Source organism: Rhinatrema bivittatum, chromosome 5, assembly GCF_901001135.1.
Source record: "Rhinatrema bivittatum chromosome 5, aRhiBiv1.1, whole genome shotgun sequence".
In the NCBI taxonomy this organism is placed as follows: Eukaryota; Metazoa; Chordata; class Amphibia; order Gymnophiona; family Rhinatrematidae; genus Rhinatrema; species Rhinatrema bivittatum.
The window spans coordinates 335,029,697-335,053,697 of record NC_042619.1 but is presented as its reverse complement, the minus strand read 5'-3'; the positions used below and the strand labels follow the sequence as shown (position 1 = coordinate 335,053,697).

General features: G+C 46.1%; 1 protein-coding gene across 5 annotated transcripts in view; it reads right to left on the bottom strand.

The window, feature by feature from the left end:
* The window catches only part of LOC115092943 (small serum protein 2-like), a 142,142-nt gene that overhangs the window by 40,197 nt on the left and 77,944 nt on the right, over nt 1–24,001 (bottom strand). For 2 of the 5 annotated variants that reach the window (XM_029604439.1, XM_029604438.1), the window contains exons 3-4: nt 21,986–22,030; nt 1,870–1,999 (exon numbers count right to left, since the gene is read on the bottom strand). In XM_029604439.1, coding sequence (XP_029460299.1) covers nt 1,870–1,999; nt 21,986–22,030 — 175 coding nt within the window. Of the gene's footprint in view, nt 1–1,869; nt 2,000–15,331; nt 15,534–21,985; nt 22,031–24,001 lie in introns of those variants that run through there. The other 3 variants (XR_003857123.1, XR_003857121.1, XR_003857122.1) reach the window with 3 other exon arrangements.

The window sequence follows — 24,001 nt, the reverse complement described above, 5'->3', positions numbered from 1 at the left end:
ATCGACTCAGTACCGAGCCTCCGTTTACTTATGTGGGGCTAGACGTCTTTGGGCCCTGGCTGATCACGTCCAGGCGCACCTGAGGGGGATGCGCGAACAACAAACGCTGGGCAGTGATATTCACCTGCATGAGTATTAGAGCTGTACACATTGAAGTCGTCGAGTCTTTGATACCTCGAGTTTCATAAATGCATTGCACAGATTCTTTGCGATCAGAGGTCCAGCCACCCAAATCCGCTCCGACTGTGGAACTAACTTTGTAGGAACTTGCAAAGAACTGAACATTGCCTCTGCTAAGATTGACTATCCTACCGTTGAAAGATACCTTGGCAATCAGAAATGCACGTGGAAGTTCAATCAGCCCCACGCCTCGCACATGGGAGCGAATGATTGGGATGGCCCGCCGAATCCTCGATGCCATGCTGATAGAAACTAGTCTGACTCGACTCACCCATGAAGTCCTAACCACTCTCCTAGCAGAAGTGGTGGCTATCCTCAACGCGAGACCACTAGTCCCGGTATCCTCCGACCCTGAGTCACCACTGATCTTGACCCCAGCCATGCTTTTAACACAAAAGACTAATAACATTCCTGTGCCGCAAGGGGACTTTGATGGCAAAGGAATTCACAAACGCCAATGGAAACAAGTCCAATAGCTTGCTAATTCCTTTTGGAGTCGTTGGAAGAAAGAGTACTTACCGACTCTCCAGTTTTGAAGCAAATGGCAATCCAACAAACCCAACATCCGAGAAGGGGACCTTGTTCTTCTCAGAAGTGGTCAAACCCAACGCAACAGCTGGCCCCTGGGGCTCGTCATCAAGACTCATCCCGGAAACGACGGACGTGTTCATAAGATCGAAGTAAAGACTACGAACCAAGGGACAGCCAAGGTCTTCTACAGGCCCGTCAGTGAAGTGGTACTCCTCATGCCACGTGAAGAAACCTGAACTTCGTGGACCGTTGTCCACACCAAAGACACTCTCTCTCTCTTTGTGTTGTCTGTCTTTCGTTTCAGCTTGGTGAAACTCCTTGAGGAAGACACCATCCACCGCCTAGATGACTGGATGACCGAGACGACTGCGAACTTCCCTGAACGTCGCAAGATCCAGTTATAATGAACTTTACACTGTTGCATGTTGATATGAAAACTGATGTTCTGGTATCTTGTGATACCAGACGGGGAGTGTTCTGTCCCCATTAATGGGTACATGTTTGTGTCTGTATATAGTGCAGCCCACCTGTGTTTACCACAGCCCCTCCTTCCTAGTACTTGTGACACTTTCTGTAACCCAGCATAATAGTCTGAGAGCCCTGCCTTTAAGAGGGAGTTTGCCTTTAAAAGAAACCCCCTCCCTTCATGTTCTCTCCTGAGTCACTGGGTCCTGGGCTCTCTGCTATTGGTTCTCGCCCCTTACCTCAGCCAGAGGAGATTTTCTCCGGTATTCATTCCATGACGGTGGGTCTGTCTCAGCTGGGCCAGTAGAGAACTCAAGTGCCTGTAACCTTTGTTACATGAACAGCCTTTTACGTTCCTCCTACCACTTAATTATAAGACTAATCAGCTTCAACCCCACGTTCTCTTACCCTGCATCCCAAGATACTTCACCTCCCTTCCCCTGCCTTCCTCCAGCTACAAGGATTTCTGCCAGAGGCATAGACGTTTGAAAACAACTCTTGTAAGTAATGAGAAGTTATCTTTACAATAAAGATTTCAAACATAAAGATCCTTGTTTTGAAGACTGATTGGGTGGAACGTTAGCTGCTTTGGATGAGGGAACTTTGAAAGTTTCTGTGAAACAAACAGTATAAAAGCTGTACAGTAAAAGGCTTTACAGTTAAGAACTGTATAATCCATAGTCCGAGACTCACTTGGCACAGCATTCCATGCTGATGATTTTGCAGCTGCATACAAAGCAGTGAGCTGTCTTCCAGGAATCGCCGATTGAGTGCTCGCTTCTGTCATATGGATCTAGACAACTGACAGAAAAGGCTGGGCCTGCTGGAAAAAGAAAGAAGAAGCATGAAATATCCATAGTACACTCAATAATATGGCAGGTCACATGAGGACATAGGGTTATAGTAATGATTATTCCACTGAGTGCAGTAAGGAATGAACAGGTGTTATCGCTAGTGATATTTCTGTGACTTAGGAATATCTAGTTTGCTGCTATTGTAAGTCAAACAATGAGCAGATCTTATACCACTGATACTCTTGTGACTGACAGCAATAAGCAAGGCTATTGGAAGGAGTGCATGAGACAGATGCCTACCTCGTGCACCAACATACCTGGTCAGAAAGCAGGGTGCCAGTACTCCATGCCATGGCTGCTGCTCTTAATTGGCAAGTTTGTGGCCACATCATCAAAAAAGGACCCTGGCTGGCTGTATCATCCAAGGTGAACATCCCTCCCTCCCTCTCTGTCCCATGGCAAGCCAGAACATGAGCGGTGATAAATCCAAAATGATGAACCAGGTATGTATAATCCAAAATGCTCGACTCTGGCTGAGTTTAGCCTACAGTATGGGCTGCATCAGGGGTTTTAGATATTTGTACAGCTATCTTTGCTCAAACATTATGAATTCTTTAATTATAAGGTCTTTATGGAAGCATGCATGTATGCCTCAAAATATGTACTACACGTTTTTCACCAACTCCTTCAATTCAGCATTGCTGTATTCACATTCAAAGGCATCGTACATTCCACACATTAACGATTTGTTCTTTCTAACGGTGCCGAATGCGGCATTAATTGCAGTCTATTCTAAGCACACTGTGGATGTTTATAAGCACTGTTAGAACGAAACGCTAATGTGTGGAATGTATGATGCCTTTGAATGTGAATATTAATATAGCAATGCTGAATTGAAGGAATTGATGATAAATGTGTAATAATTATTTTGAGGAACACATGCATGGTGCCATAAAGACCTTATAATTAAAGAATTCATACTGTTTGAACAAAGATAGCTGTACAAATATCCAAAACCCCATATGCAGCCCATACTGTAGGCAACACTTGGCCAGAGTCGGGCATTTTGGATTATACATACTTGGCTCGTCATTTTGGATTTATCACTATTGTTTTATTCTTTATCTCCCTAATAAATATAATATAAGAACTAAGATGACTGGTCTACAATTTTTACTAGCTTATTACTGAAAGCAGCAAGACATAACAGCTATTTTGACCAGTGATAATTCTGTCACTGACAGTAGCAGTAGGAGATCAAACATGGAGGACAATTTTCAGGATTCTCTAACTGGCTAAGTAGGGAGTTAAGTAAATCTCAAAAAACGACCACCACAACAAACAGCGATCCACTAGAATCAGATATAAATCAAGAGCAGCGAAACTGCTCTATTGCTGTGAAAGTGTATTTTGCAATGAATTGCTCAAAAAATTGCTTTTATATAATTTCAATAATACTCAGTGTACCTACACTCTGTGGAGCTGTTAATTTTCAAAACAATTTTAAGGAAAACTAAAAAAATGTTTATAGGAGGAGTGGAAGGTTTCATATATAGTGTAAGTGTCCCAACACCAATATACAATTGGTTATAATCATCAACCTCCTACCACCTCCAAAAGGAAATTTTTTAATTTAAATTTTTTTTGCAATGTATTAACATTAAAGTCCCAGTGATATTCATTGGCATCCATGGTTTAATAGGTATTTACCTTACGCGCAGGAAAAACAAAAGTGATCTTCAAAGTGGTATTCAATTTAAAGCGGGTGCTTAAATGACTTCCTAAATCTGTTGGTTACTTTTAGATGTTAAAGTACAATCCCGACACAAACGAGTTCGTGTTTCAGACAACAGTCTTTCTCCAGGGGAATCTGATGTTAAATATAACCAACCTTGTTGGATTCTAGCCTCGCAAGAAGTTGTCCTTCACATCTGATGAGTATTGTTGCTTCCTGTTCACCGCGTTGTGCTAACTGTTCTCCGCTCCATACCTATGGATGAATGTCCTAATGCTCAAACTAGTCCCGTTTACATGTCCAAGTGGAAGATCCCTGTGGACCAATCCACAGGTTCAAAAGTATAAAAAACCTGTCAACACGTTCACCATTGGGAGCAACCCTTCTGACTTCACGGAAGTTAGTTTACTTCGCGGTAAGGGGCGTGTCCTGGATGACGTCAGCGGAGATAACCGACCTGACAGGAAACTGCTTTTTAAATTGCTCTATCGGGACCGCGGACCTGATAGAGACTGTTGTCTCTATCAGGGCTCTTTCAGATTGGGTAGGCGCTGTTTGGTGGGTGGGCCTTAGGCGCGGTTCTTTCCCTTCCCACAGGTTTCCTCTAATGGCGGCCGAGATGGGCGCGCGGTCGGCGCAGAGAGATACCATCCTCAGAGGACGCGACAAAGGCCAGTCTTTCCTCCTGATACTTCTTGATATATCAGCCGCCTTTGACACCATCAATCACAGAACACTCCTCACCAGACTTAAAGAAATTGGTCTACGAGACACTACAATCAAATGGTTCAAGTCCTACCTCTCAAACAGATCCTACATCGTCAAGACAAACTCATCTGAATCCACCCAAGTACCCCTCACACATGGTGTCCCTCAAGGATCTTCTCTATCCTCAACCCTCTTCAACATTTACCTCCTCCCACTATGCAAATACCTCTCAGATGCAAACCTCACCTACTTCGTTTATGCAGACGACATACAAATATTACTCCCCATAAGCAAGTCCATTGAACACACCATGGAAAGATGGAACAAACTCAGCTCAAAATTATCCCACCTACTATCTCAACTATCACTCTGCCTCAACCAAGCCAAAACAGAAATCTTTCACATCCACGATGACCGTCCCTCATCTCCCCTCAATTTCACCCCTTCAAACAACTCAGGAAGCTCAAACAACCCAGGGGTCCCAAACATCTCAGGAATCTCACTCACGCCATCCACAAGAAACCTAGGCGTAACAATCGACAGCCAACTTAACCTTAAACGCCACATCTCCAATACGATTAAAGGATGGATTCTTCAAGCTACAAACACTGAAAAAACTCAAACCCCTTCTCCAAGCGCACGATTTCAGAACAGTCCTTCAATCAATTATTTTCTCAAAACTCGACTACTGCAACTCCCTCCTCCTTGGCCTCCCAGAAATCCACATCAGACCCCTCCAAGTTCTTCAAAACGCCGCTGCCAGAATCATCACTAACAGCAGAAAATCCTCCCACATCACACCCACTCTCAAAGAACTCCACTGGCTGCCCATCACACAAAGAATCCAATATAAAACCCTCACCCTCATACACAAAAAAATAAACAACGAAATGAACTGGCTAAACACCGCAATACACCCATACCCCACACAAAGAAATCTCAGGTCCACCAACACTGGCCTTCTCTCCGTCCCCAATTTCAAAACTGCACACCTCAACGCAACCCGCAAACGAGCCATATCAACAGCGGGACCTACTCTATGGAACTCCCTCCCCCCCCCAGCTCAGAAATGAACCCTCATCGCAAGTCTTTAAAAAACCATCTCAAAACATGGCTGTTTATAAAAGCCTTCCCACCAGACCCTTAACCTGCCCGAACACATCACACCCCCCCCCCCCCCGCATGCATCTCACCCCCTTACCGCCCTCCCCTGACCCACCCACACACCCATGTTCCCCTCCTGACCCTTCTCCCCCCCCCACTCATCCCTTCTGCCTACCTTCAATCAATTCTGATACCTAAATTTATATTGTCACCATGATATAATGTATATATGTTATATGTTATAATTGTTACCATGTATATTATAATTATTACCATGTTATAATGTAAAATAGGGCTGACCTCGCCCTATTCTCTCTATTACCTGTAAACCGATGTGATATCTCGATTGAATGTCAGTATATAAAAGAAAATAAATTAAAAAAAAAAAATTTGTAACACTAAACGTCCTCCAAAGCAGAGTCTAACCACAATGCTGGCTATGATACGCTGAAAAAACTTTAAAAGATTGTAAAAAGCTGTACACAAATCAACCCAGCTTGCTGAATTACAATAGAATATTTAAATTTAATTCATCATTCATGCCCTTAGGGAATGGTGATGCTAATGTGTATATCCAAAATGCTTCTCGGTGATTAAGCAATGCTCCCATGTCATCACCCCAGGGAGGAGACTTAATTTGCTCTAAAATCGTCCATTTTAATTCGGTGATGGTATGACCCTGATCTTTAAGATGCTGAACCATAGGGGCAGTCATATTGGCCGTGGTGAACCTAGATTTATGTTCACCCAACCTGACTCTAATGGGCCATGTGGTCCGACCTATGTAGATCCTAGGACATGGGCAAATAATCGCATAGATAACATTGTTTGAGTTGCAATCTGTATTGCATCTCCTCCAAACTTTATATTTGGAAACGGGATCCTCCCATAATATTCCGTGAGAGTCTGGGCACACCAACTACAATGTCCACACGGTTGATGACCTATAACTGTCTCCACTACTGATGATGTATCAAGTTGTGCATGTACAGTCTTATCTCTGATGTTCCTACCACGGGCCATGGCGAACATTGGGAGCTCTTTAAAAACATTGTGTAAAGAAAGAACATGCCAGTGGCGTTTGATAGCCGCTGTGATAGTACCACTGCAGTAGATTGCCGTAATACGCAGGTTAAGAGGGCCTCTTCCTTTTTCAGTTTATACTGTAATAAAGCCTGTCGATTGCAAAATTTGGCTCTCCTCTGTGCTCGTGTGATGGCTTTCTGTGGATATCCTCATGCAAGGAATCTGCCAGCTAAGATATTAGCTTGAATTTCAAAATCTTCATTGGTAGAACATATACGTCTTGCTCTGAAATATTGGCTCACCGGGAGCCCCATCTTAAAACTGTGTGCATGATGGCTGGAAAATCTTAATAAGTTATTACGATCTTTAGGTTTTCAATGAATTGTGGTCAGGTCGCCACATCCAGGAAGGTTATATTATGTTTGGAGACTTGTGATGTGAATTCAAGGTTCGAATCTACAGTGTTGATCCACTCCAAAAATTGTTGCAGCTGGATGTCCGACCCTTCCCAAATGAAAAAGATATCGTCAATGAAATGATACCAACACAATGTATTTCCACCATTGAGATGTGTTCAAATGAACTCTCTCAAAATAAGAAATGTATAGATTGGCCATGGAGAACCCATGGATTTGATGGTAACAATTCTGTCCAAACCAAAAAAAGTTATTGAATAATACTATTTCCACTAATTCCAACAGGAAATTCGTTTTAATTCTTTGGGGAGAACTTTGCGGTGTCAAAATATCTTTCACTATACCTAATGCGCTGGTCTGGGGAATATTGGTGTATAATGAACTGATGTCCATGGTTATCATGCTCATAATTTCCCAATTAATCTCTAACGCCTCTAAACATCTCAAGAAATGAGCAGTGTCTTTAATGTATGAGGGAGCTTGCTGGACATACGGTTGCAAGAAAATGTTCTAATACTGAGCCATTTTGAGACACAATCGGTCTTATGGGTGGTGATACCAGACTTTTATGGATCTTCAGAACTGAGTAAATGACTGGTCTCCTAGGCTGTAACACCATTAAATACTCCTTCTCCTTTTGGGTTAGACTTAATTCGTTTTGTACCACTACCTCTATTTTAGACATCAATGTCTTTGTGGGATCATCTGTAATTAACTTGTAATACTTAATATCATGCAAATGAGACAATAATTTGTCTACATACGTCTCCCTATCCTGGATGGCCACAGCACCCCCCTATAAACATATTTTTTGAGTTTTCCTTAAATTGTTTTGAAAATTAACAGCTCCACAGTGTAGGTACACCGAATATTATTGAAATTATATAAAGCAATTTTTTGAGCAATTCATTGCAAAATACACTTTCACTGCTCTTGATTTATATATTAAGTAGGGAGTTAGCCAGCTAGATCCATGTGTCTGAAAATTGCCCACCTTTATAGCAGTTGAAAAACGTGCATATAGTTCATAATGTGTGTATTTTTAGCTGCATTAAAAAGAGGCTTTCTTGGAGGGAGCTTAGTTTAGGAGAGTAAACTGTGCGTGAGATTGAACTGCAAATGTACACTCATTTTCTCCTGCATCTCTCACCCACAGGATTATAGCAGGCACAAAGTATGTGGATACTTTTGTATCCACCTTAAAATGTAAGCAGATTTCCAAAGACAAACTACCTGGATACAGTTTTTGGGGTTTTATTTTTTATGTGCTTACACTTACAAGGCACAGAAATAGCAAAATTGTTGTCATTATACCTAGCGAATTCTGTTGTGATACTGCCTGTTATGCAGTCTCCCAACCACCAGAGGTCCCTGTGGTGCTGTTCCACTCTCGCTTCAGTCATAGTTTCCATGATCCTGTTATGGTTTTGAGGTATTTGAGTGGATTCTTGGGTACTGTGGGGATGACCATGCCCATGGGGAGGAGCCCCTTGGGGAGCCACAGTAGGAGGCTAGACTCGAGACGCACAAACACAGAGTTCTGTCTTTTATTATACAGCTGATGTATACCACCAGAGGTGGAAATAGTGAGGTGATCCAGAGGTAGCAGTCCAGGGACCCTCGGCAGAGGGAACCCGTCCACTGAGATGGTATAGGGAAATCCAGGTGTAGGTTCCCAGTGCAGCAGAGCTGTAGAAGAGACAGACTGAGAAGTTAGATTACTCACTAAGTTGGTGACTGTATGGGTGAAGATTCCAGCAGGCAGAAGTAGTTGAATACAGGCACTGTACCAGGGACAGCAGGCCCTCGAGGAGCGAGTACCTGATCCCAGATAGGCACCTGAAAGAGAGCAAAGGGTCCCCAAGGAACGGGTACCCAAGGTTAGTGAAATACCCCGAAGGGCAGAGAGAGCTTCCCGCAGCAGCAAGGAAGCGGCAGATTAGCTCAGACTGGAGGCTTTCCATCCATTCACGATCCTTGCTAACTCAATTAGCTAGCAAACAAGGGCAGGCTAAATAACCGGATGGCATGACGTCACTCGAGGGGGACACCCCTGAGGATCCTGCCATGACGTGGATGGCATGCACGCGCACACCCTAGGAGGCCCTTAGGAGAAACATGGCGTGAGGCTTTGCCATAGCCGTTCTGGGGACGCCGGAGAGAGCGGCATGCAGATGCAGCGGTAGCCATCTTCCCAAGGCTAGCAGGGAGAGCAAAGAAAAAGGTGAGGCACAAAGGTCGAAGCCGTCTGAAAGGGCCCCCTCCAGACCTCCTACCTGGTCTTGGTTTCTGAGGATGCGTTCTGTGGTATTGCTGAAGTATCTCTTTATCCATGATATTAGCCAAAGGTTCCCAAGAGTTTTCTACATGTCCTAACCCTCCCATGGCAGGAGGTATTCCCATACTCTGCCTCTCTCTCACATCAAGGATAGCATCTACCTTGTATTCGATGTCTTCTTCTGCATCAATAGGTGTAGGTTCAGGTGTCTTGGTGGAGAACTCACTAAGGACTAGCGGTTTCAGTAGTGAGACAAGGAACGCATTATGAATCTTCATCGCTAGTGGAAGTTTCAGACTGTACATAAGAGTACCCAATCATCGGAGGATGGGAAAGGGTCCGACAAACCGTGGAGCAAAACGAGCTGATGGTAGCTTGAGTCTTAGATGTTTTGTTGACAGCCAGACTTTGTCACTAGGCTGGAATTCAGGAGCCTTGCAGTGGTGAGCATCATAACTTTTCTTAGCTCTTTGGAGCATCTCTTTAGTCTTACTCCATAGTAGTTGGATATCTTTGGCAGTAGATTCAGCTTCCGGGGACGACACTGAAAGTGGAAGTGGTAAGGGTGGTAAAGGTAGTCGTCTGTAGACCACTTCAAATGGTGTTGATCCAGTTGATGTTGCTGGATGAGAGTTGATGGCAAATTCAGCCCAGGGCAACAGTTCAGCCCAGTCATTTTGACGTGTACCCACATAGGCACGAATGAACTGCTTGAGTGTCCTATTCATTCTCTCCATTTGCCTGTTCGACTGAGGATGGTATGCAGAGGTGAAGTCGAGAGAGATATCAAACTTCTTGCACAAAGCTTTCCAGAACTTAGCTGTAAATTGAGCGAGTAGCTGACAAGATAACTCTTTTCGGGTCGATGATATGTTGGGGTTCATCAGGTACGTCCTCAGAGAGAAATGAGCGAGATAAGAACGTCAGAGCAGATGCCCTATCTCCAGGGCGGTATTTCAGCACAAATTCAAATCTGTTGAAGAACAGGGACCATCTCACCTGCCTATGGTTTAGGTGCTGAGCGTGACTGAGGTACTCCAGATTTTTGTGATCTGTGAAAAAAGTGATCTGATGTTGTGCACCTTCAAGCCAGGGGCACCACTCGTCAAATGCCATCTTTATTGCCAGTAGTTCTTTATTCCCAATGCCGTAGTTCTTCTTCGCTGGCGAGAAGCTTCGGGAGAAAAAGGAACATGGATGCAAGGCTTAGATTCCCTGGACTGGCTCAAAACGGCCCCTACACCTATGTCAGAGGCATCGACCTCTATGTTGAAAGGCCGAGTCGGATTCAGATGTCAAAGGCATGGCTTACTCAAGAAGGCATCTTTCAGTTTCTGAAATGCTGTTACAGCTTCCGTAGACCAATTGGCGACGTTGGCACCTTTCTTAGTCATTGCTGTTAGCGGAACAGTTAGTGAGGAGTAATTCTTGATGAATGTTCTGTAGTAGTTGGTAAATCCCAGAAATCTTCTAAGAGCCTTTAGACCTGTGGGTTGTGTCCATTTCTGAATGCTCTCCAGCTTCTGTGGGTCCATCTGGAAACCTTTGTTGGAAACAATGTACCCTAAGAAAGGCACTGATTCCTTGTGAAACTTGCACTTAGACAACTTGGCGTATAGGCGGTTCTCACGGAGTCTTTGCAGCACTCTTTTGACATCTTCCATGAGTGTTCATGTCCTGGGAAAATATCAAAATGTCATCTAAGTACACAATGACACATTTTTAGAGTAGATCATGCAGAATGTCGTTCATCATGCCGTAGGGCATCACCAGATATTCAAAGTGCCCATCCTGGGTATTGAAGGCTGTCTTCCGTTTATCACCAGAGCGGATGCGAACTAGGTTATAGGCTCCTTTGAGATCAAGCTTGGAGAATATCTTGGCTCCCTGTAGTCTATCGAATAGCTCCGAGATGAGTGGTAAGGGATAGTGGTCTTTCACAGTGATCTCGTTTAGACCTCTGTAGTCAATGCATGGATGCAATGTTCCGTCCTTCTTCCCCACAAAGAAGAAGCCTGCACCGGCAGGAGACTTGGAGGGCCTTATGAAGCCTTTCTGAAGGTTCTCCTGATGTTCTCAGACATAGCTTTATTTTCTACTATGGTGAGAGGGTAAACCCTTCCTTTGGGTGGTTCAGTGTTAGGCTTCAAATTGATGGCACAGTCATAGGATCTGTATGGAGGTAGTACTTCCGCGGCTTCTTTGGAAAATACATCTTGAAAAGATGCATACTGAGGCAGCAACCCAGGCATCAATGGGGTAGTTGGCATGCAGGGGATTGGAGAAAACTCCAGACATTTACCATGGCAATCTGGACCCTAATGTGAAAACTCTAGAGAGGTCCAATTGAATTGAGGCATATGCTGCTGTAGCCACGGTAGCCCCAGTACTAAAGGGTGCATGGCCTTCTCTAGTACAAAGAAGGAAATAGTCTCTGAATGGAGAGCACTGGTCAGTAAACTCACTGGTTCGGTGAGCTGGGTTACTTCGCCCGGTAAGGGCTCCCTATGAATTGAAGATAGGAGTAATGGAGACGTCATGGTGGTGGTGGGGATCCGCAAGTGCTCCACTAATCATTTCAAAATGAAGTTGCCCCCTGCCCCAGAGTCCACTAGGGCAAGAGTCTGGTATTCTAGGGGTCCGCAGATTAAGGATACAGGGAGAGAGAGAGTGGAGGAGAGGGTGCAATTAGACCTAAGAAGAGTCCTCCTGCAGGACTTAGGTCTGCCAGTTTCCCAGACATACAGGGCATGTTTGTACCGCATGACCAGCTTGTCCACAATACATGCATAGTCCCAATCTCTTTCGCGTTCTTCTCTCTTTTGAAGTCAGGTGACTGCGGCCCAATTGCATTGGTTCTTCTTCGCCAGCAACTGGACCAAGGGAATAGGCCTGGGTGTTGACTTAACTTGAGTTTCACCCTGAAGGGTTCTTCTGGGAACTTATCCCCAGAAGGGGAACTTGTTCTGAAGGGGTCTCTTGAAACTTGTCACGAAGTCGGCTCATCTTTCAAATGAGAGTTCAGTCCTTCAAAGAATGGGGTCCTCAGGAATTTAGGGTCCCAATGTAATTCTGACGCCAATGTCTTGAATTCTATGGTGAAGTCTGATAAAGGTTTATTACCTTGCTTCAAGTGAACCACCGAAGATCCTGCATTCGTGTGCCGGGCAGGGTCATTTGAAAACTGATTGGAACAGTTCAAAGAACCTGGCAAGATCATGTAGGATAGGATCATTACGCTCCCACAGCGAAGAGGCCCAAGCCAATGCTCTTCCGTCCAGATAAGACAAGATGTAAGTAGTCTTGGCATAGGCTGTAGGAAAATGATTAGGTTGCAGGGAAAAGTGCATGCAACATTGTTTGATAAATCCTCTACATTTCCAAACTTCCCCTGAGAAGCGTGTTGGAGCAGATAGAGGTACAATTGTCTTGACCGTCACTTCTGGCGGTGTAACTTCTTTACCTGTGGTGGTCAGTAAATTAATCTGTGCGTGCAGCTGGTTAAATGCAGCAGTCAAGTTCTCCATCGCGTTCTGCTGTTCGGAGATTCGTTGGGCCAGGCCTGGAATGGCCTGCAATGTGGTGAGCTGAGCCGAATCCATGGAGTTAGCAATCTGTTATGGTTTTGAAGTGTTTGAGTGGATTCTTGGGTACTGTGGGGATGACCACGCCCATGAGGAGGAGCCCCATAGGGAGCCACAATACTAGGCTAGACTCGAGATGCACAAACACAGAGTTCTGTCTTTTATTATACTGCTGATGTATACCACTAGAGGTGGCAGTAGTGAGGTGATCCAGAGGTAGCAGTCCAAGGACACTCGGCAGAGGGAACCCATCTCGCCGAGATGGTATAGGGAAATCCAGGTGTAGGTTCCCAGTGCAGCAGAGCTGTAGAAGAGACAGACTGAGAAGTTAGATTACTCACTAAGTTGGTGACTGTATGGGTGAAGATTCCAGCAGGCAGAAGTAGTTGAATACAGGCACTGTACCAGGGACAGCAGGCCCTCGAGGAGCGAGTACCTGAAAGAGAGCAAAGGGTCCCCAAGGAACGGGTACCCAAGGTTAGTGAAATACCCCGAAGGGCAGAGAGAGCTTCCCGTGGCAGCAAGAGTAGCTCAGACCGGAGGCTTTCCATCCATTCGCGATCCCAACACGATCCTTGCTAGCAAACAAGGGCAGGCTAAATACCCGGATGGTGTGACGTCACTCGAGGGGGACGCCCCGAGGTTCCTGCCATGACGTGGATAAAGACATGGGTGGTGCGCACGCGCACACCCTAGGACGCCCTTAGGAGAAACATGGCATGAGGCTTTGCCACAGCCGTTCCTGGGACACCGGAGAGAGCGGCATGCAGATGCAGCGGTAGCCATCTTCCCAAGGCTAGCGGGGAGAGCAGAGAAAAAGGTGAGGCACAAAGGTCGAAGTCGTCTGAGACCGATGGACGCAACAGATCCCATGACATAGCAGGGCTAATGTCTATTTAACCCTGCTTCTGACTTTGCTCACTGCCTTGTCATTTAGTCTCCTTGGCTCTCTACTTGCCCCTGTCCTGCCTTGGATTACTCTCTGGCCTCCGGGCCTTCCAGCTTCTACTTTTGCCTTATCATGTGGCCTTCTCATGCCTTCTGCTTTTGCCTTGTCCTGTGGCCTTCTCAGGCCTTCTTCCTTAGCCTTGCTCTGTTGATCTTTCTGGCCTTCTGTTATAGTCCTGCCTGGTGGCCTTCACTGGTCAGTTTTCTAGTCTGTTGCCTTCAGGCTTTTGTGTTCCTTGTTCTGTTTAGCCCTGTCCTTGTCTTGTCCTGGTCTGTGTGTTCCAGAGTTCCATGCTTATTTGCACCTGGTTCCAGACTCCAGTTCCACACCTGTGTAATTCCAGCCTCACCTTGTCTCAAGGCTCCAGTCCTGCACCTCTAAATCAGCCACAGTCTAAGACCTGCTGGCTGCCAGAACCCAAGAGCCCAACCTGTGGGGGAAGTGGCTGGTATAGACTGAAGATCCTTAGTCCTGTCTGCATCTGTCCTGAAGTCCTGACCTGCCCCTGTGGGGGTTCACCAGCCTTAGTTGGGCCCATAGCTACAACAGAATGACAAGGTCATACCAGGTATGTCCAGTGAAACTTTATTTTAATATTCAGAACCCCAAGGATTTCCAAACCATTGAGTAAATCTTCCATTCCTGCCATATGAATGCATGAGGTGGAAATTTCTGAATCCTATGTATCTTGTTTAGATTTATTTATTTATTTTTAACTTTTATATACCGAAGTTCCTGTATAGAATACATATCACACACCGGTTTACATAAGAACTGAACTGTCTCCTAGGGGCGAGTACAAAGAACATGAGATACAAATAACTAATAACATAGTATAAACAAGAACCTAGAGCTATACATAGAGTCACTATAGGTACACATACAGTCCTTTGCTTAAATCTATTTCTGTTAAAATACCTGCTCTCCCAAAAACTCCAGTTTCTAGAACATTCTGTCTTCTGTCCCTTGTTACTGGGAATGCAAAGGGTGCAAAAATGTATAAATTCCATATCTCTAGAGGATTGCCTTAAATGTAAGGTTCCTACATTTTATTTCTGACCAAATACCTGCTCTTTCAAAAGCTTTCCAAAGAAAGCCTGTTAGTGCACTGGCTTCACATGATATGTACTCACAGAGATCTCTAGATCACCCTATAATTAATATGCAGCACCAGACATCAAAAACTGAAAAACATGATCCATAAAGTTTCCTGTCCTAACTGCTTCTGAAGGAAATATTTCAGCAGAATACACTGGGGAGAGAAAAACTGCAATCAAGTTAAAAGGGTGTATTCTTTATTTGAGAACTCCAGTATTCCTGTTGTCAGTAGAAGCAAGTCATGAAGCTGAAACCTGGTTCCATCATGGCTTCAATTAACACACATTCACAGAGCCTCTGTGTTGCACAAGAGTTAATTCACAACACCAAATACTAGAAAAAGAAAAGCAGTTTCACTCTGCCTCTAAAGCATCTGCTTTGACTTTTCCTGAAAGTAATATCTCTGTGCAAAAATCAGTGGAGAAGAAACAATACAAAGAAAATAATTCAGTTCCAGACATACCTGTTTAATAAATGATCCTTGTGTTTCAGCTCCTAACACCAAGCTGACTCTTGATTCTACCAGGTTAATGGATACATCTATCTGTATTTCATCCCCAGCTCATGTTAACTGACCTTTAAAACCAGCCCCTGAACAAGAAGATTTGGTAAGATCTAATTCAACTGCTTTTGGGTTTTCCACTCTGTTAACTAATACTGATAGCCATGGCCTGAAACCTGAAACTCCAGCTGTCTCTAATCAGAAGCTAATTAGATCTCGAGCCCCACGGAAAGGAGCTTGCACATTCTCTGCCCATAGTCTGGTTCATCCTGCTTTATCTAAATCTGAGCATATAGATGAAGTTTTAAAGATTACTTCAGTAGTGCATGTTATTTCTAGCAGAGTCTCAGCTAGCCAGAGTAGCTACCTGCCCAGAACCAAATTCTGAAACTGACTTTTTCCTAAAACAGAATCCTGTAACACATTGTATTCTGCAAAAACTCCTTTGCCTGAGAAGAATCTGGTATTCAGCATAGGGTTGCCAACTTTTTCATGGAGCAGGACTGAACACTGGGGGGGGGGGGGGGGCAGCCGCAGCTGCCCTCCCCCTCCTCTTTTTTCCCTTTCAAATTGAGCATTGATTTTTTTTCCTAGGTAGATTCTGCCTGCCTGTCTTTGGGGTTTAGTTCGACTCTCCTCTTCCTATATGACTCCCTGGAAGATAGAGTGAAGTAGCAACAAGTACCGCACAGGGAGAGGCAGAGGAGAAGAGTCAACTGAGGCCTGAAAACAGGCAGGTGATTGGAGCTCTATCAGGCTGCCACCACTGATTGGCCCCTTGCCTTGTCTGACCGAGTTTTTCAGTGTCTGGTTACCCTTGTAACCGGACACTGTACAACAGGCTGCAAAACTGGGCTGTCCAGTCGAAAACAGGGCAGTTGGTCATTCTAATTCAGCACCCAGAGTCTGCCCTTACTCTCTGAAGAGAACTCTAACCATATTCCAGTTTCTCCTTTTGTCCCAGATCTTACTTTTAACAATCTGGTCCAGGAAGTGAGTGCTACTACAGTGGGTCCAGCCCTGCTGCTCCAGGAGTCTAGTCAAGCCATGCTGCCCCAAGAGGGGTCCAATCCATTCATGTTACCCCAGGAGATATCTAATCCAGTCATGTTGCCCCAGGAGGGGTTCAGTCCAGTTATGCTACCCCAGGAGGGGCCCAGTCAAGCCAAGCTTCTCCAGGAGGGGTCCAGTCCAATCATGTTGCCCCAGGACGGATCGGGTCTAGTCAAGCCAGGTTGCCCCAGGAGGGATCCAGTCAAGCTCTGCCGCACCAGGAAGAGTTCCAATCAGCCACACCAGCCTTGCTTTTGAGAGAATTTAGTCCATTAACTTTGCTTTTAAATAACCCAGTTCTAAGTACACTCTATGAACTTTCAAAGATGCCTGATGATCAGATTCACCCTGGCTATATCCCCGATGTACAAGATCCTCCTTATCGGTGGAACCTGCCGGAGGGGACCTAACCCTAACCCTAAAAGGAGAGTAGTGCTGTTATCCTACCTATTATGCATCTTCCCAACCATCAGAGGTCCCCGTGGAGCTCTTCCTACTCTTGCTTCAGTCATAGTCTCTGTGATCCCATGACTCAGCAGGGCTCAGTCTATTTAACACTGCTTCTGACTTTGCTCACTGTGTTGTCATTGAGTCTCCTCAGCTTTCTGCTTGGCCCTATCCTGCCTTGGACTACTCTCTGACCTCCAGGCCTTCCATGTGGCTCTGACCTCCAGCCTTGTCATGTAGCTCTCTCAGGCCTTCTGTTTTTGCTTTGTCCTATAGCCTTAGCCTTGCTCTGTTGGCCTTTCTGGCCTTCTGCTATAGTCCTACCTGGTGAACTCTGGCTTGCTTTCTAGTCTGTTGCCTTTGGGCTTTTGTGTACCATGTTCTGTTTTCTCCTATCCTTGTCTTGTTCTGGTCTATCTGTCCTGTCTCATTGTTCCAGTCTGCTCCAGATTTCCATGCTTATTTGCACCCAGTTCCAGACTCCAGTTCCATGCCTGCCTGATTCCATCCTCACCTTGTCTCAGATCTCCAGTTCTGACTGCCAGCACCTCTACGTCAGCCACAGTCTTAAGTTCTGCCGGTCGCCAGAACCCAAGGGCCCAATCTGCAGAGGAGGTGGCTGGTATAGGCCAAAGATCCTTAGTCCTGTCTGCATCTGTCCTGAAGTCCTGGCCTGCCCTTGTGGGGGCTTAGCAGCCCTAGCCGGGCCCACAGTCATAACAATTTCTTTATCCCTGACAGGTACAAACTTTGGGACCTATTTACTAATAATTTTTTCCATAGATGCATAATGAGAAGAAACCTTTAATAAATGTGCCCCTTAGATTGTAAGCCCTCTGGGAACAGGGAAATACATACTGTACCTGAATGTAATTTGTCCTAAACTACCAATGAAAAAGTGTGAGTTAAATCTAAATAAATTATAGAAGCAAGCAGTGAACAGCTATTATACCTAATGATGCTCCTTTCACTGACGGTAGCAGTGGGTGAATAGATGCGGAGGCCTCCTTGCAGAGCTTTTACCCATGGACATGCAAGCTGATTTTCAATGAAAAAATCCCATCTCTAGCAGGACCCAAGGATACATATAAGAAGTTGCCATACTGGGTCAGACTGAGGTTCCATCAAGCTCAGCATCCTGTTTCCAAAATTGGCTAATTCAGGATACAAGTACTTGGCAAGTACCCAAACATTAATAGATCCCATGCTACTAATGCCAGTATTAAGCAATAGCTATTTCCTAAGTCAGCTTGACTAACAGCAATTTATGGACTTCTCCTTCCGGAACTTGTCCAAACTTTTTTTAAACCCAGCTAAGCTAACTGCCATAACCACATCCTCTGGCAACAAATTTCAGTGCTTAATTGTGCTTTGAGTGAAAAATAATTTTCTCCTATTCGCTTTAAATGTGTTACTTGCTATCTTCATAGAGTGTACCCTAGTACTTCTATTATCTGAAAGATGAAACAACTGATTCACATTTAATCATTCTAGTTCTCTCATGATTTGTAGACCTTCATTATACTCACACACCCCCCCCCCCCCCCCCCAGCCATCTCTTCGAGCTGAACAGCACTAACCTCTAGCCCAGGGGTCAGGAACCTTTTTGGCTGAGAGAGCCATAAACGCCACATATTTTAAAATGTAATTCCATGAGAGCCATACAATATGTTTAAAACTAAATACAAGTAAATGTGTGCATTTTATGTAAGATCACACTTTTAAAGTACAATAAGTCTCTGAAAATATTACACCAGGCCTTAAGACACCAATACATCTCCTATTAGGAAAACGGACCAAGTCAGGCTGCTATAGAGTCCTACACAGAAACCACACGCCAGCAGAAAACCTCACCTGAATCACGTGCTGTCCCTCACCTAACAGAATAAAGAGACCAAAACACATGCAGAAAAAACTGAATTGGAAACTGCAACAAGCCAGAGTCTCTGTATGCAGTGTAACAAAGGAAAAAAGAAACATCACCCATCCTTATAAAACAAATCAAGAAATATAAAATCATCAGCAGTAAAACTGTACTAACAAAAAGAACATATTTCGAAACAGCTGATGAGTGGAATATTCAATAATTAAAAACTCATATAAAACATTTCCAGATACCAACAAAATATTTCAAAATAGCAGACACAAAGACCCAGTAATGAAAAATAAGGATACAAAAATTTTTTTGCTCTGCATACCTGGGAACGTTTGATATCCAGGTGTCCTGAGATTGTTCTGAATTAGCAGGAGGTGTGGTGGTTTGCTTGGAACTTTCTCCTCTCTCAGTCACATACCAGCGCTCTCTCTCACACTGGCTCTCAATGACACACCTATACACACATGCTCTCAGTCACTCACATATACACATGTTTTTTCTCTCTCACTTATATAGGCTCTTAATTACACATTTACACACATGCTGTCTATCTTTTCACGCTTACACACACACACAGGCTTTCAATCACATAAATACATGCTGTCTTTTTCTCTCACACACAGACTCTCATTCACATGCTTACAAACATGTCCTCTTTTTCTCTCATTTACACACAGGCTCTCAATCACATACTCACATGCTCCCTCACCTAAATCAGCTTTCAATCACACACAGACACACATGGTCTCTCTCTCTCATTTAAACACAGGCTCTCAATCACATACTCACATGCTCCATCACCTAAACCAGCTCTCAATCACACACAGACACACATGATCTCTCTCTTACTTATACACACAGGCTTTTAATCATACAAACACATGATTTCTCTCACACACAAAGGGTCTCAATCATACACACATACTCTTTCACACAAACAGATTTTCAATCACAAACTTACACATACAGGTTCCCAATGGTAAACTTACATTCATGCTCTCTCTCTCACAGGCAGGCTCTCAATCACAGACATACTCTCTTTCAAATGTACAGGCTCTCAATCATTCACATACATGCATCACACACACACACACACACACACACACACACACACACACACAGGGCCCCCCCCGCGGCCCGGAAGAGGAAGTGGAGAGTATCGGGTGCCTGCGCGGCAAGAAGAGGCCACGCTAGTGCGCTCGGCATCGGCCCGAAGAAAAGAAGACTGCAGCGCGGCTCGGAGGAAAATGAAGAGGTTCAACCGCGGCCGATGGGACTCCGCCTCCGCGAGGGCTGAAAATGAAGAGGTTAGTGCTGGGAGGAGGCTGCTGCTGCGAGTTCCAGGGGTGGGGCTGGGGGAGAGAGAGTGAATGAGCGAGCAAGCATGTGTGTTTGCTCGCTCATTCACTCTCTCTCTCCCCCACCCCGGGAACTCGCGGCGGCAGCAGCCTCCTCCCAACGCTAACCTCTTCATTTTCAGCCCTCGCGGAGGCGGAGTCCCATCGGCCGCGGCTGAACCTCTTCATTTTCCTCCGAGCCGCGCTGCCGTCTTCTTTTCTTCGGGCCGATGCCGAGCGCAGTAGCGTGGCCTCTTCTTGCCGCGCAGGCACCCGATACTCTCCACTTCCTCTTCCGGGCCGCGGGGGGGGGGGGGGGCGGCGGGTAGAAGAGAGCACGCCGGTGCCGCTGACTCCAGCTGTCCTGCCGCGTTCCGCCCGGGCTGACAGCATTTTAAGCCCGGGCGGAGGAGGACCGGGGAGCAGCTGGGTCAGCGGGAAAGTGTGGCGACTGTCTGCGAGCCAGATGCAGCCCTCAAAAGAGCCATATCTGGCTCGCGAGCCATGGGTTCCCGACCCCTGCTCTAGCCCTTCCTCATAGGGGAGCCATTCCATCCCCTTTTTCATTTTGGTCATCCTTCTCTGTACTTTCTACAGTGCATCTATATCTTTTCTGAGATGTGGTGCCCAGAATTGACCACACTACTTGGTCTCACCATGGAAAGATACAGAGGCATTATGACATTCTCCGTTTTATTCACCATTCTCATCCTAATAATTCCTAACATTCTGTTTGCTTTTTTGACTGCCACAGTACACTGAGTCGACTATTTCAATATACAATTTCATATTGACCACTATGTCACCTAGATCTTTTTCCTGGGTGGTACCTCCTAACATGAAACATAACATCGTGCAACTAACTACAGCATGTGTTATCTTTCCTTGCTTTTGTCCACATTAAATTTCATATGCCATTTGGACACCCAATCTTCCAGTCTCGCAAGGTTCTCCTGCAATTTATCACTATCCACTTGTGATTTAACTACTCTGAATAATTTTGCATCATCTGCAAATTTGATCACCTCACTGATCCCCTTCCCAGATCATTTACAAATATATTAAAGAGCACCTATCCAAGTACAGATCCCTGAGGCACTCTACTGTCTACCTGTCTCCACTGAGAAAACTGACCATTTAATCCTACTCTCTGTTTCCTGTCTTTTAACTAGTTTGCAATCCACAAAAGTACATTGCCTCCTTTCCCATGACTTTTTAATTTTCTTATAAGCTTTACATGGGGGACTTTGTCAAATGCCTTCTGAAAATCCAAATACACTACATCTACCAGCTCAACTCTATCCACATGTTTATTTACCTCTTCAAAAAAATGTAGCAGATTTGTGAGGCAAGTCTTCCCTTGGTTAAATTCATGCTGGCCGAGTCTCATTAAGCCATGTCTGTTTGGAATTCATTGTCAAGCTCTGAAATTAATTGCCAGAGGATGTGGTTAAAGCTGTTAATGTAGCTGCATTTAAAAAAGGTTTGGACAAGTTCCTGGAGGAAAAGTCAATCAACCTTTATTGAGGTAGAGTTTCAGAAATCCACTGCTTATTCTTGGGATAAGCAGCTTGGAACCTATCTACCCCTTGGGATCCTGCTAGGTACTTGTGACCTGGATTGGCCACTGTTGGAAACTGGGCTTGATGGACCTTTGGTCTGACCCAGTATGTCAAGTCTTATATTCTTATATGTTCTGTGATTTTTTTCTTTAGAATAGATTCCACAATTTTTCCCGAAACTGAAGTTAAGCTATGGTTTCCTGATCACCCCAGAGAAGGATGTAAGGCTACATTGGCCTTCCAGTCTTCGGGTACATATATATACCCATAGAGTTTGCAGGTGCAAACTCCCTGACAAGAAGTACACACAGGGAGTTAAAAATAAACTCTCCATGCTTACCTTGCAAGTCCAACACAGGTCTGGTCCCATCCTCACCTCTTTTCCCTATGGGGAGGGAAGATGCAATTTTCAAAGAGCCCCTATGTGTGGGTAAATACTTGTTTAACAGTGGAGAATTCATTACAAAATTGCTGCATTCTCTGCAGGCAAACATTTATTTACCCGCAGAGAATCTCTTTATTATTTGCTGCTGTTAGGGCTTCCTAGGTAAGTTAAGAGCCATTTTTAAACAGCTATTATACGGAGGGAGTCCCATGTTACAGCTTGAATAGATATTCTTTAGCATCCTGCTAGACCTGTCATTACATTTGGGATTTCCCTCCTTCACAGCTGACTGAGACAGAGGGCACAACTTTTTTTCATGACCTTATTCAGGACCATAAAGGAAGTGTGGCCCTGGCCAATACCTGTCTCCGTCAATGGTAGACATGTGAAGAGGACGCAGTTCCCAGAGTCAGTGTGTGCCCTGGTCTGTTTGAGTCCTAGTTGCCCCTGGGACAACTACCCCTAGGGGTTACTTCTCACAGTGGGAGTGGTTTCCCAGGCTCTGCCCTGAGCGAGCTCCTGGGTCATCCCAGCGCTATAATACCATTATGAGATTCACCAAGTTCAGGCTGTGCAAAGATAGAACTGTAGCTCCTGCAGTTCAAGGGTTAACCCAGCAGTAAGAGTAAGGCACTACAAATTTACTGAAGGGACAGACACCCAGGGTAGATTTTCAAAAAACGCGAATAGGCGTACTTTTGCTGGCGCATCAGGCGCAAGCAAAAGTACGCTGGATTTTAGTAGATACTCGCGGAGCCGCGCGTATCCACTAAAATCCTGGATCGGCGCGCGCAAGGCTATGAATTCTGGGGCGGATTTTCAGAGCCCTGCTCGCCTAAATCCACCCAAAACCGGGCGGATTTAGGCGAGCAGGGCCCTGCGCGCCGGTGAGCCTATTTTACATAGGCCTACCGGCACGCGCAGAGCCCCGGGACTCGCGTAAGTCCCGGGGTTCTCCGAGGGGGGCGTGTCGGGGGCGGGCCCGGCCGTCGCGGCGTTTAGGGGGCGTGCCGGCAGCGTTTTTGGGGCGGGTGCGGGGGCGTGGCTACGGCCCGGGGCGGTCCGGGGGCGTGGCCGCGCCCTCCGTACCCGCCCCCAGGTCGCGTCCTGGCACGCAACAGGCCCGCTGGCGCGCGGGGATTTACTTCTCCCTCCGGGAGGCGTAAATCCCCAGAGAAAGGTAAGGGGGGGGTGTAGACAGGGCCGGGCGGGTGGGTTAGGTAGAGGAAGGGAGGGGACGGTGAGGGGAGGGCATTAGAGGATTCCCTCCAAGGCCGCTCCGATTTCAGAGCGGCCTTGGAGGGAACGGGGGTAGGCTGCGCGGCTCGGCGCGCACCGGCTATACAGAATTCATAGCCTTGCGCGCGCCGATCCAGGATTTTAGTGGATACGCGCGGCTCCGCGCGTATCTACTAAAATCCAGTGTACTTTTGCTGGCGCCTGATGCGCCAGCAAAAGTACGCCTATTCGCGTTTTTTGAAAATCTACCCCTCTGTATAGCCGGCGCGCACTGAGCCGTGCAGCCTACCCCCGTTCCCTCCAAGGCCGCTCCGAAATCGGAGCGGCCTTGGAGGGAATCCTCTAACGCCCTCCCCTCACCTTCCCCTCCCTTCCTCTACCTAACCCACCCGCCCGGCCCTGTCTACACCCCCCCTTACCTTTCTCCAGGGATTTACGCCTCCCGGAGGGAGAAGTAAATCCCCGCGCGCCAGCGGGCCTGTTGCGCGCCGGGACGCGACCTGGGGGCGGGTATGGAGGGCGCGGCCACGCCCCCAGACCGCCCCGGGCCATAGCCACGCCCCCGTACCCGCCCCCAAAATGCTGCCGACACGCCCCCTAAACGCCGCGACGACCGGGCCCGCCCCCGACACGCCCCCCTCGGAGAACCCCGGGACTTACGCGAGTCCCGGGGCTCTGCGCACGCCGGTAGGCCTATGTAAAATAGGCTCACCGGCGTGCAGGGCCCTGCTC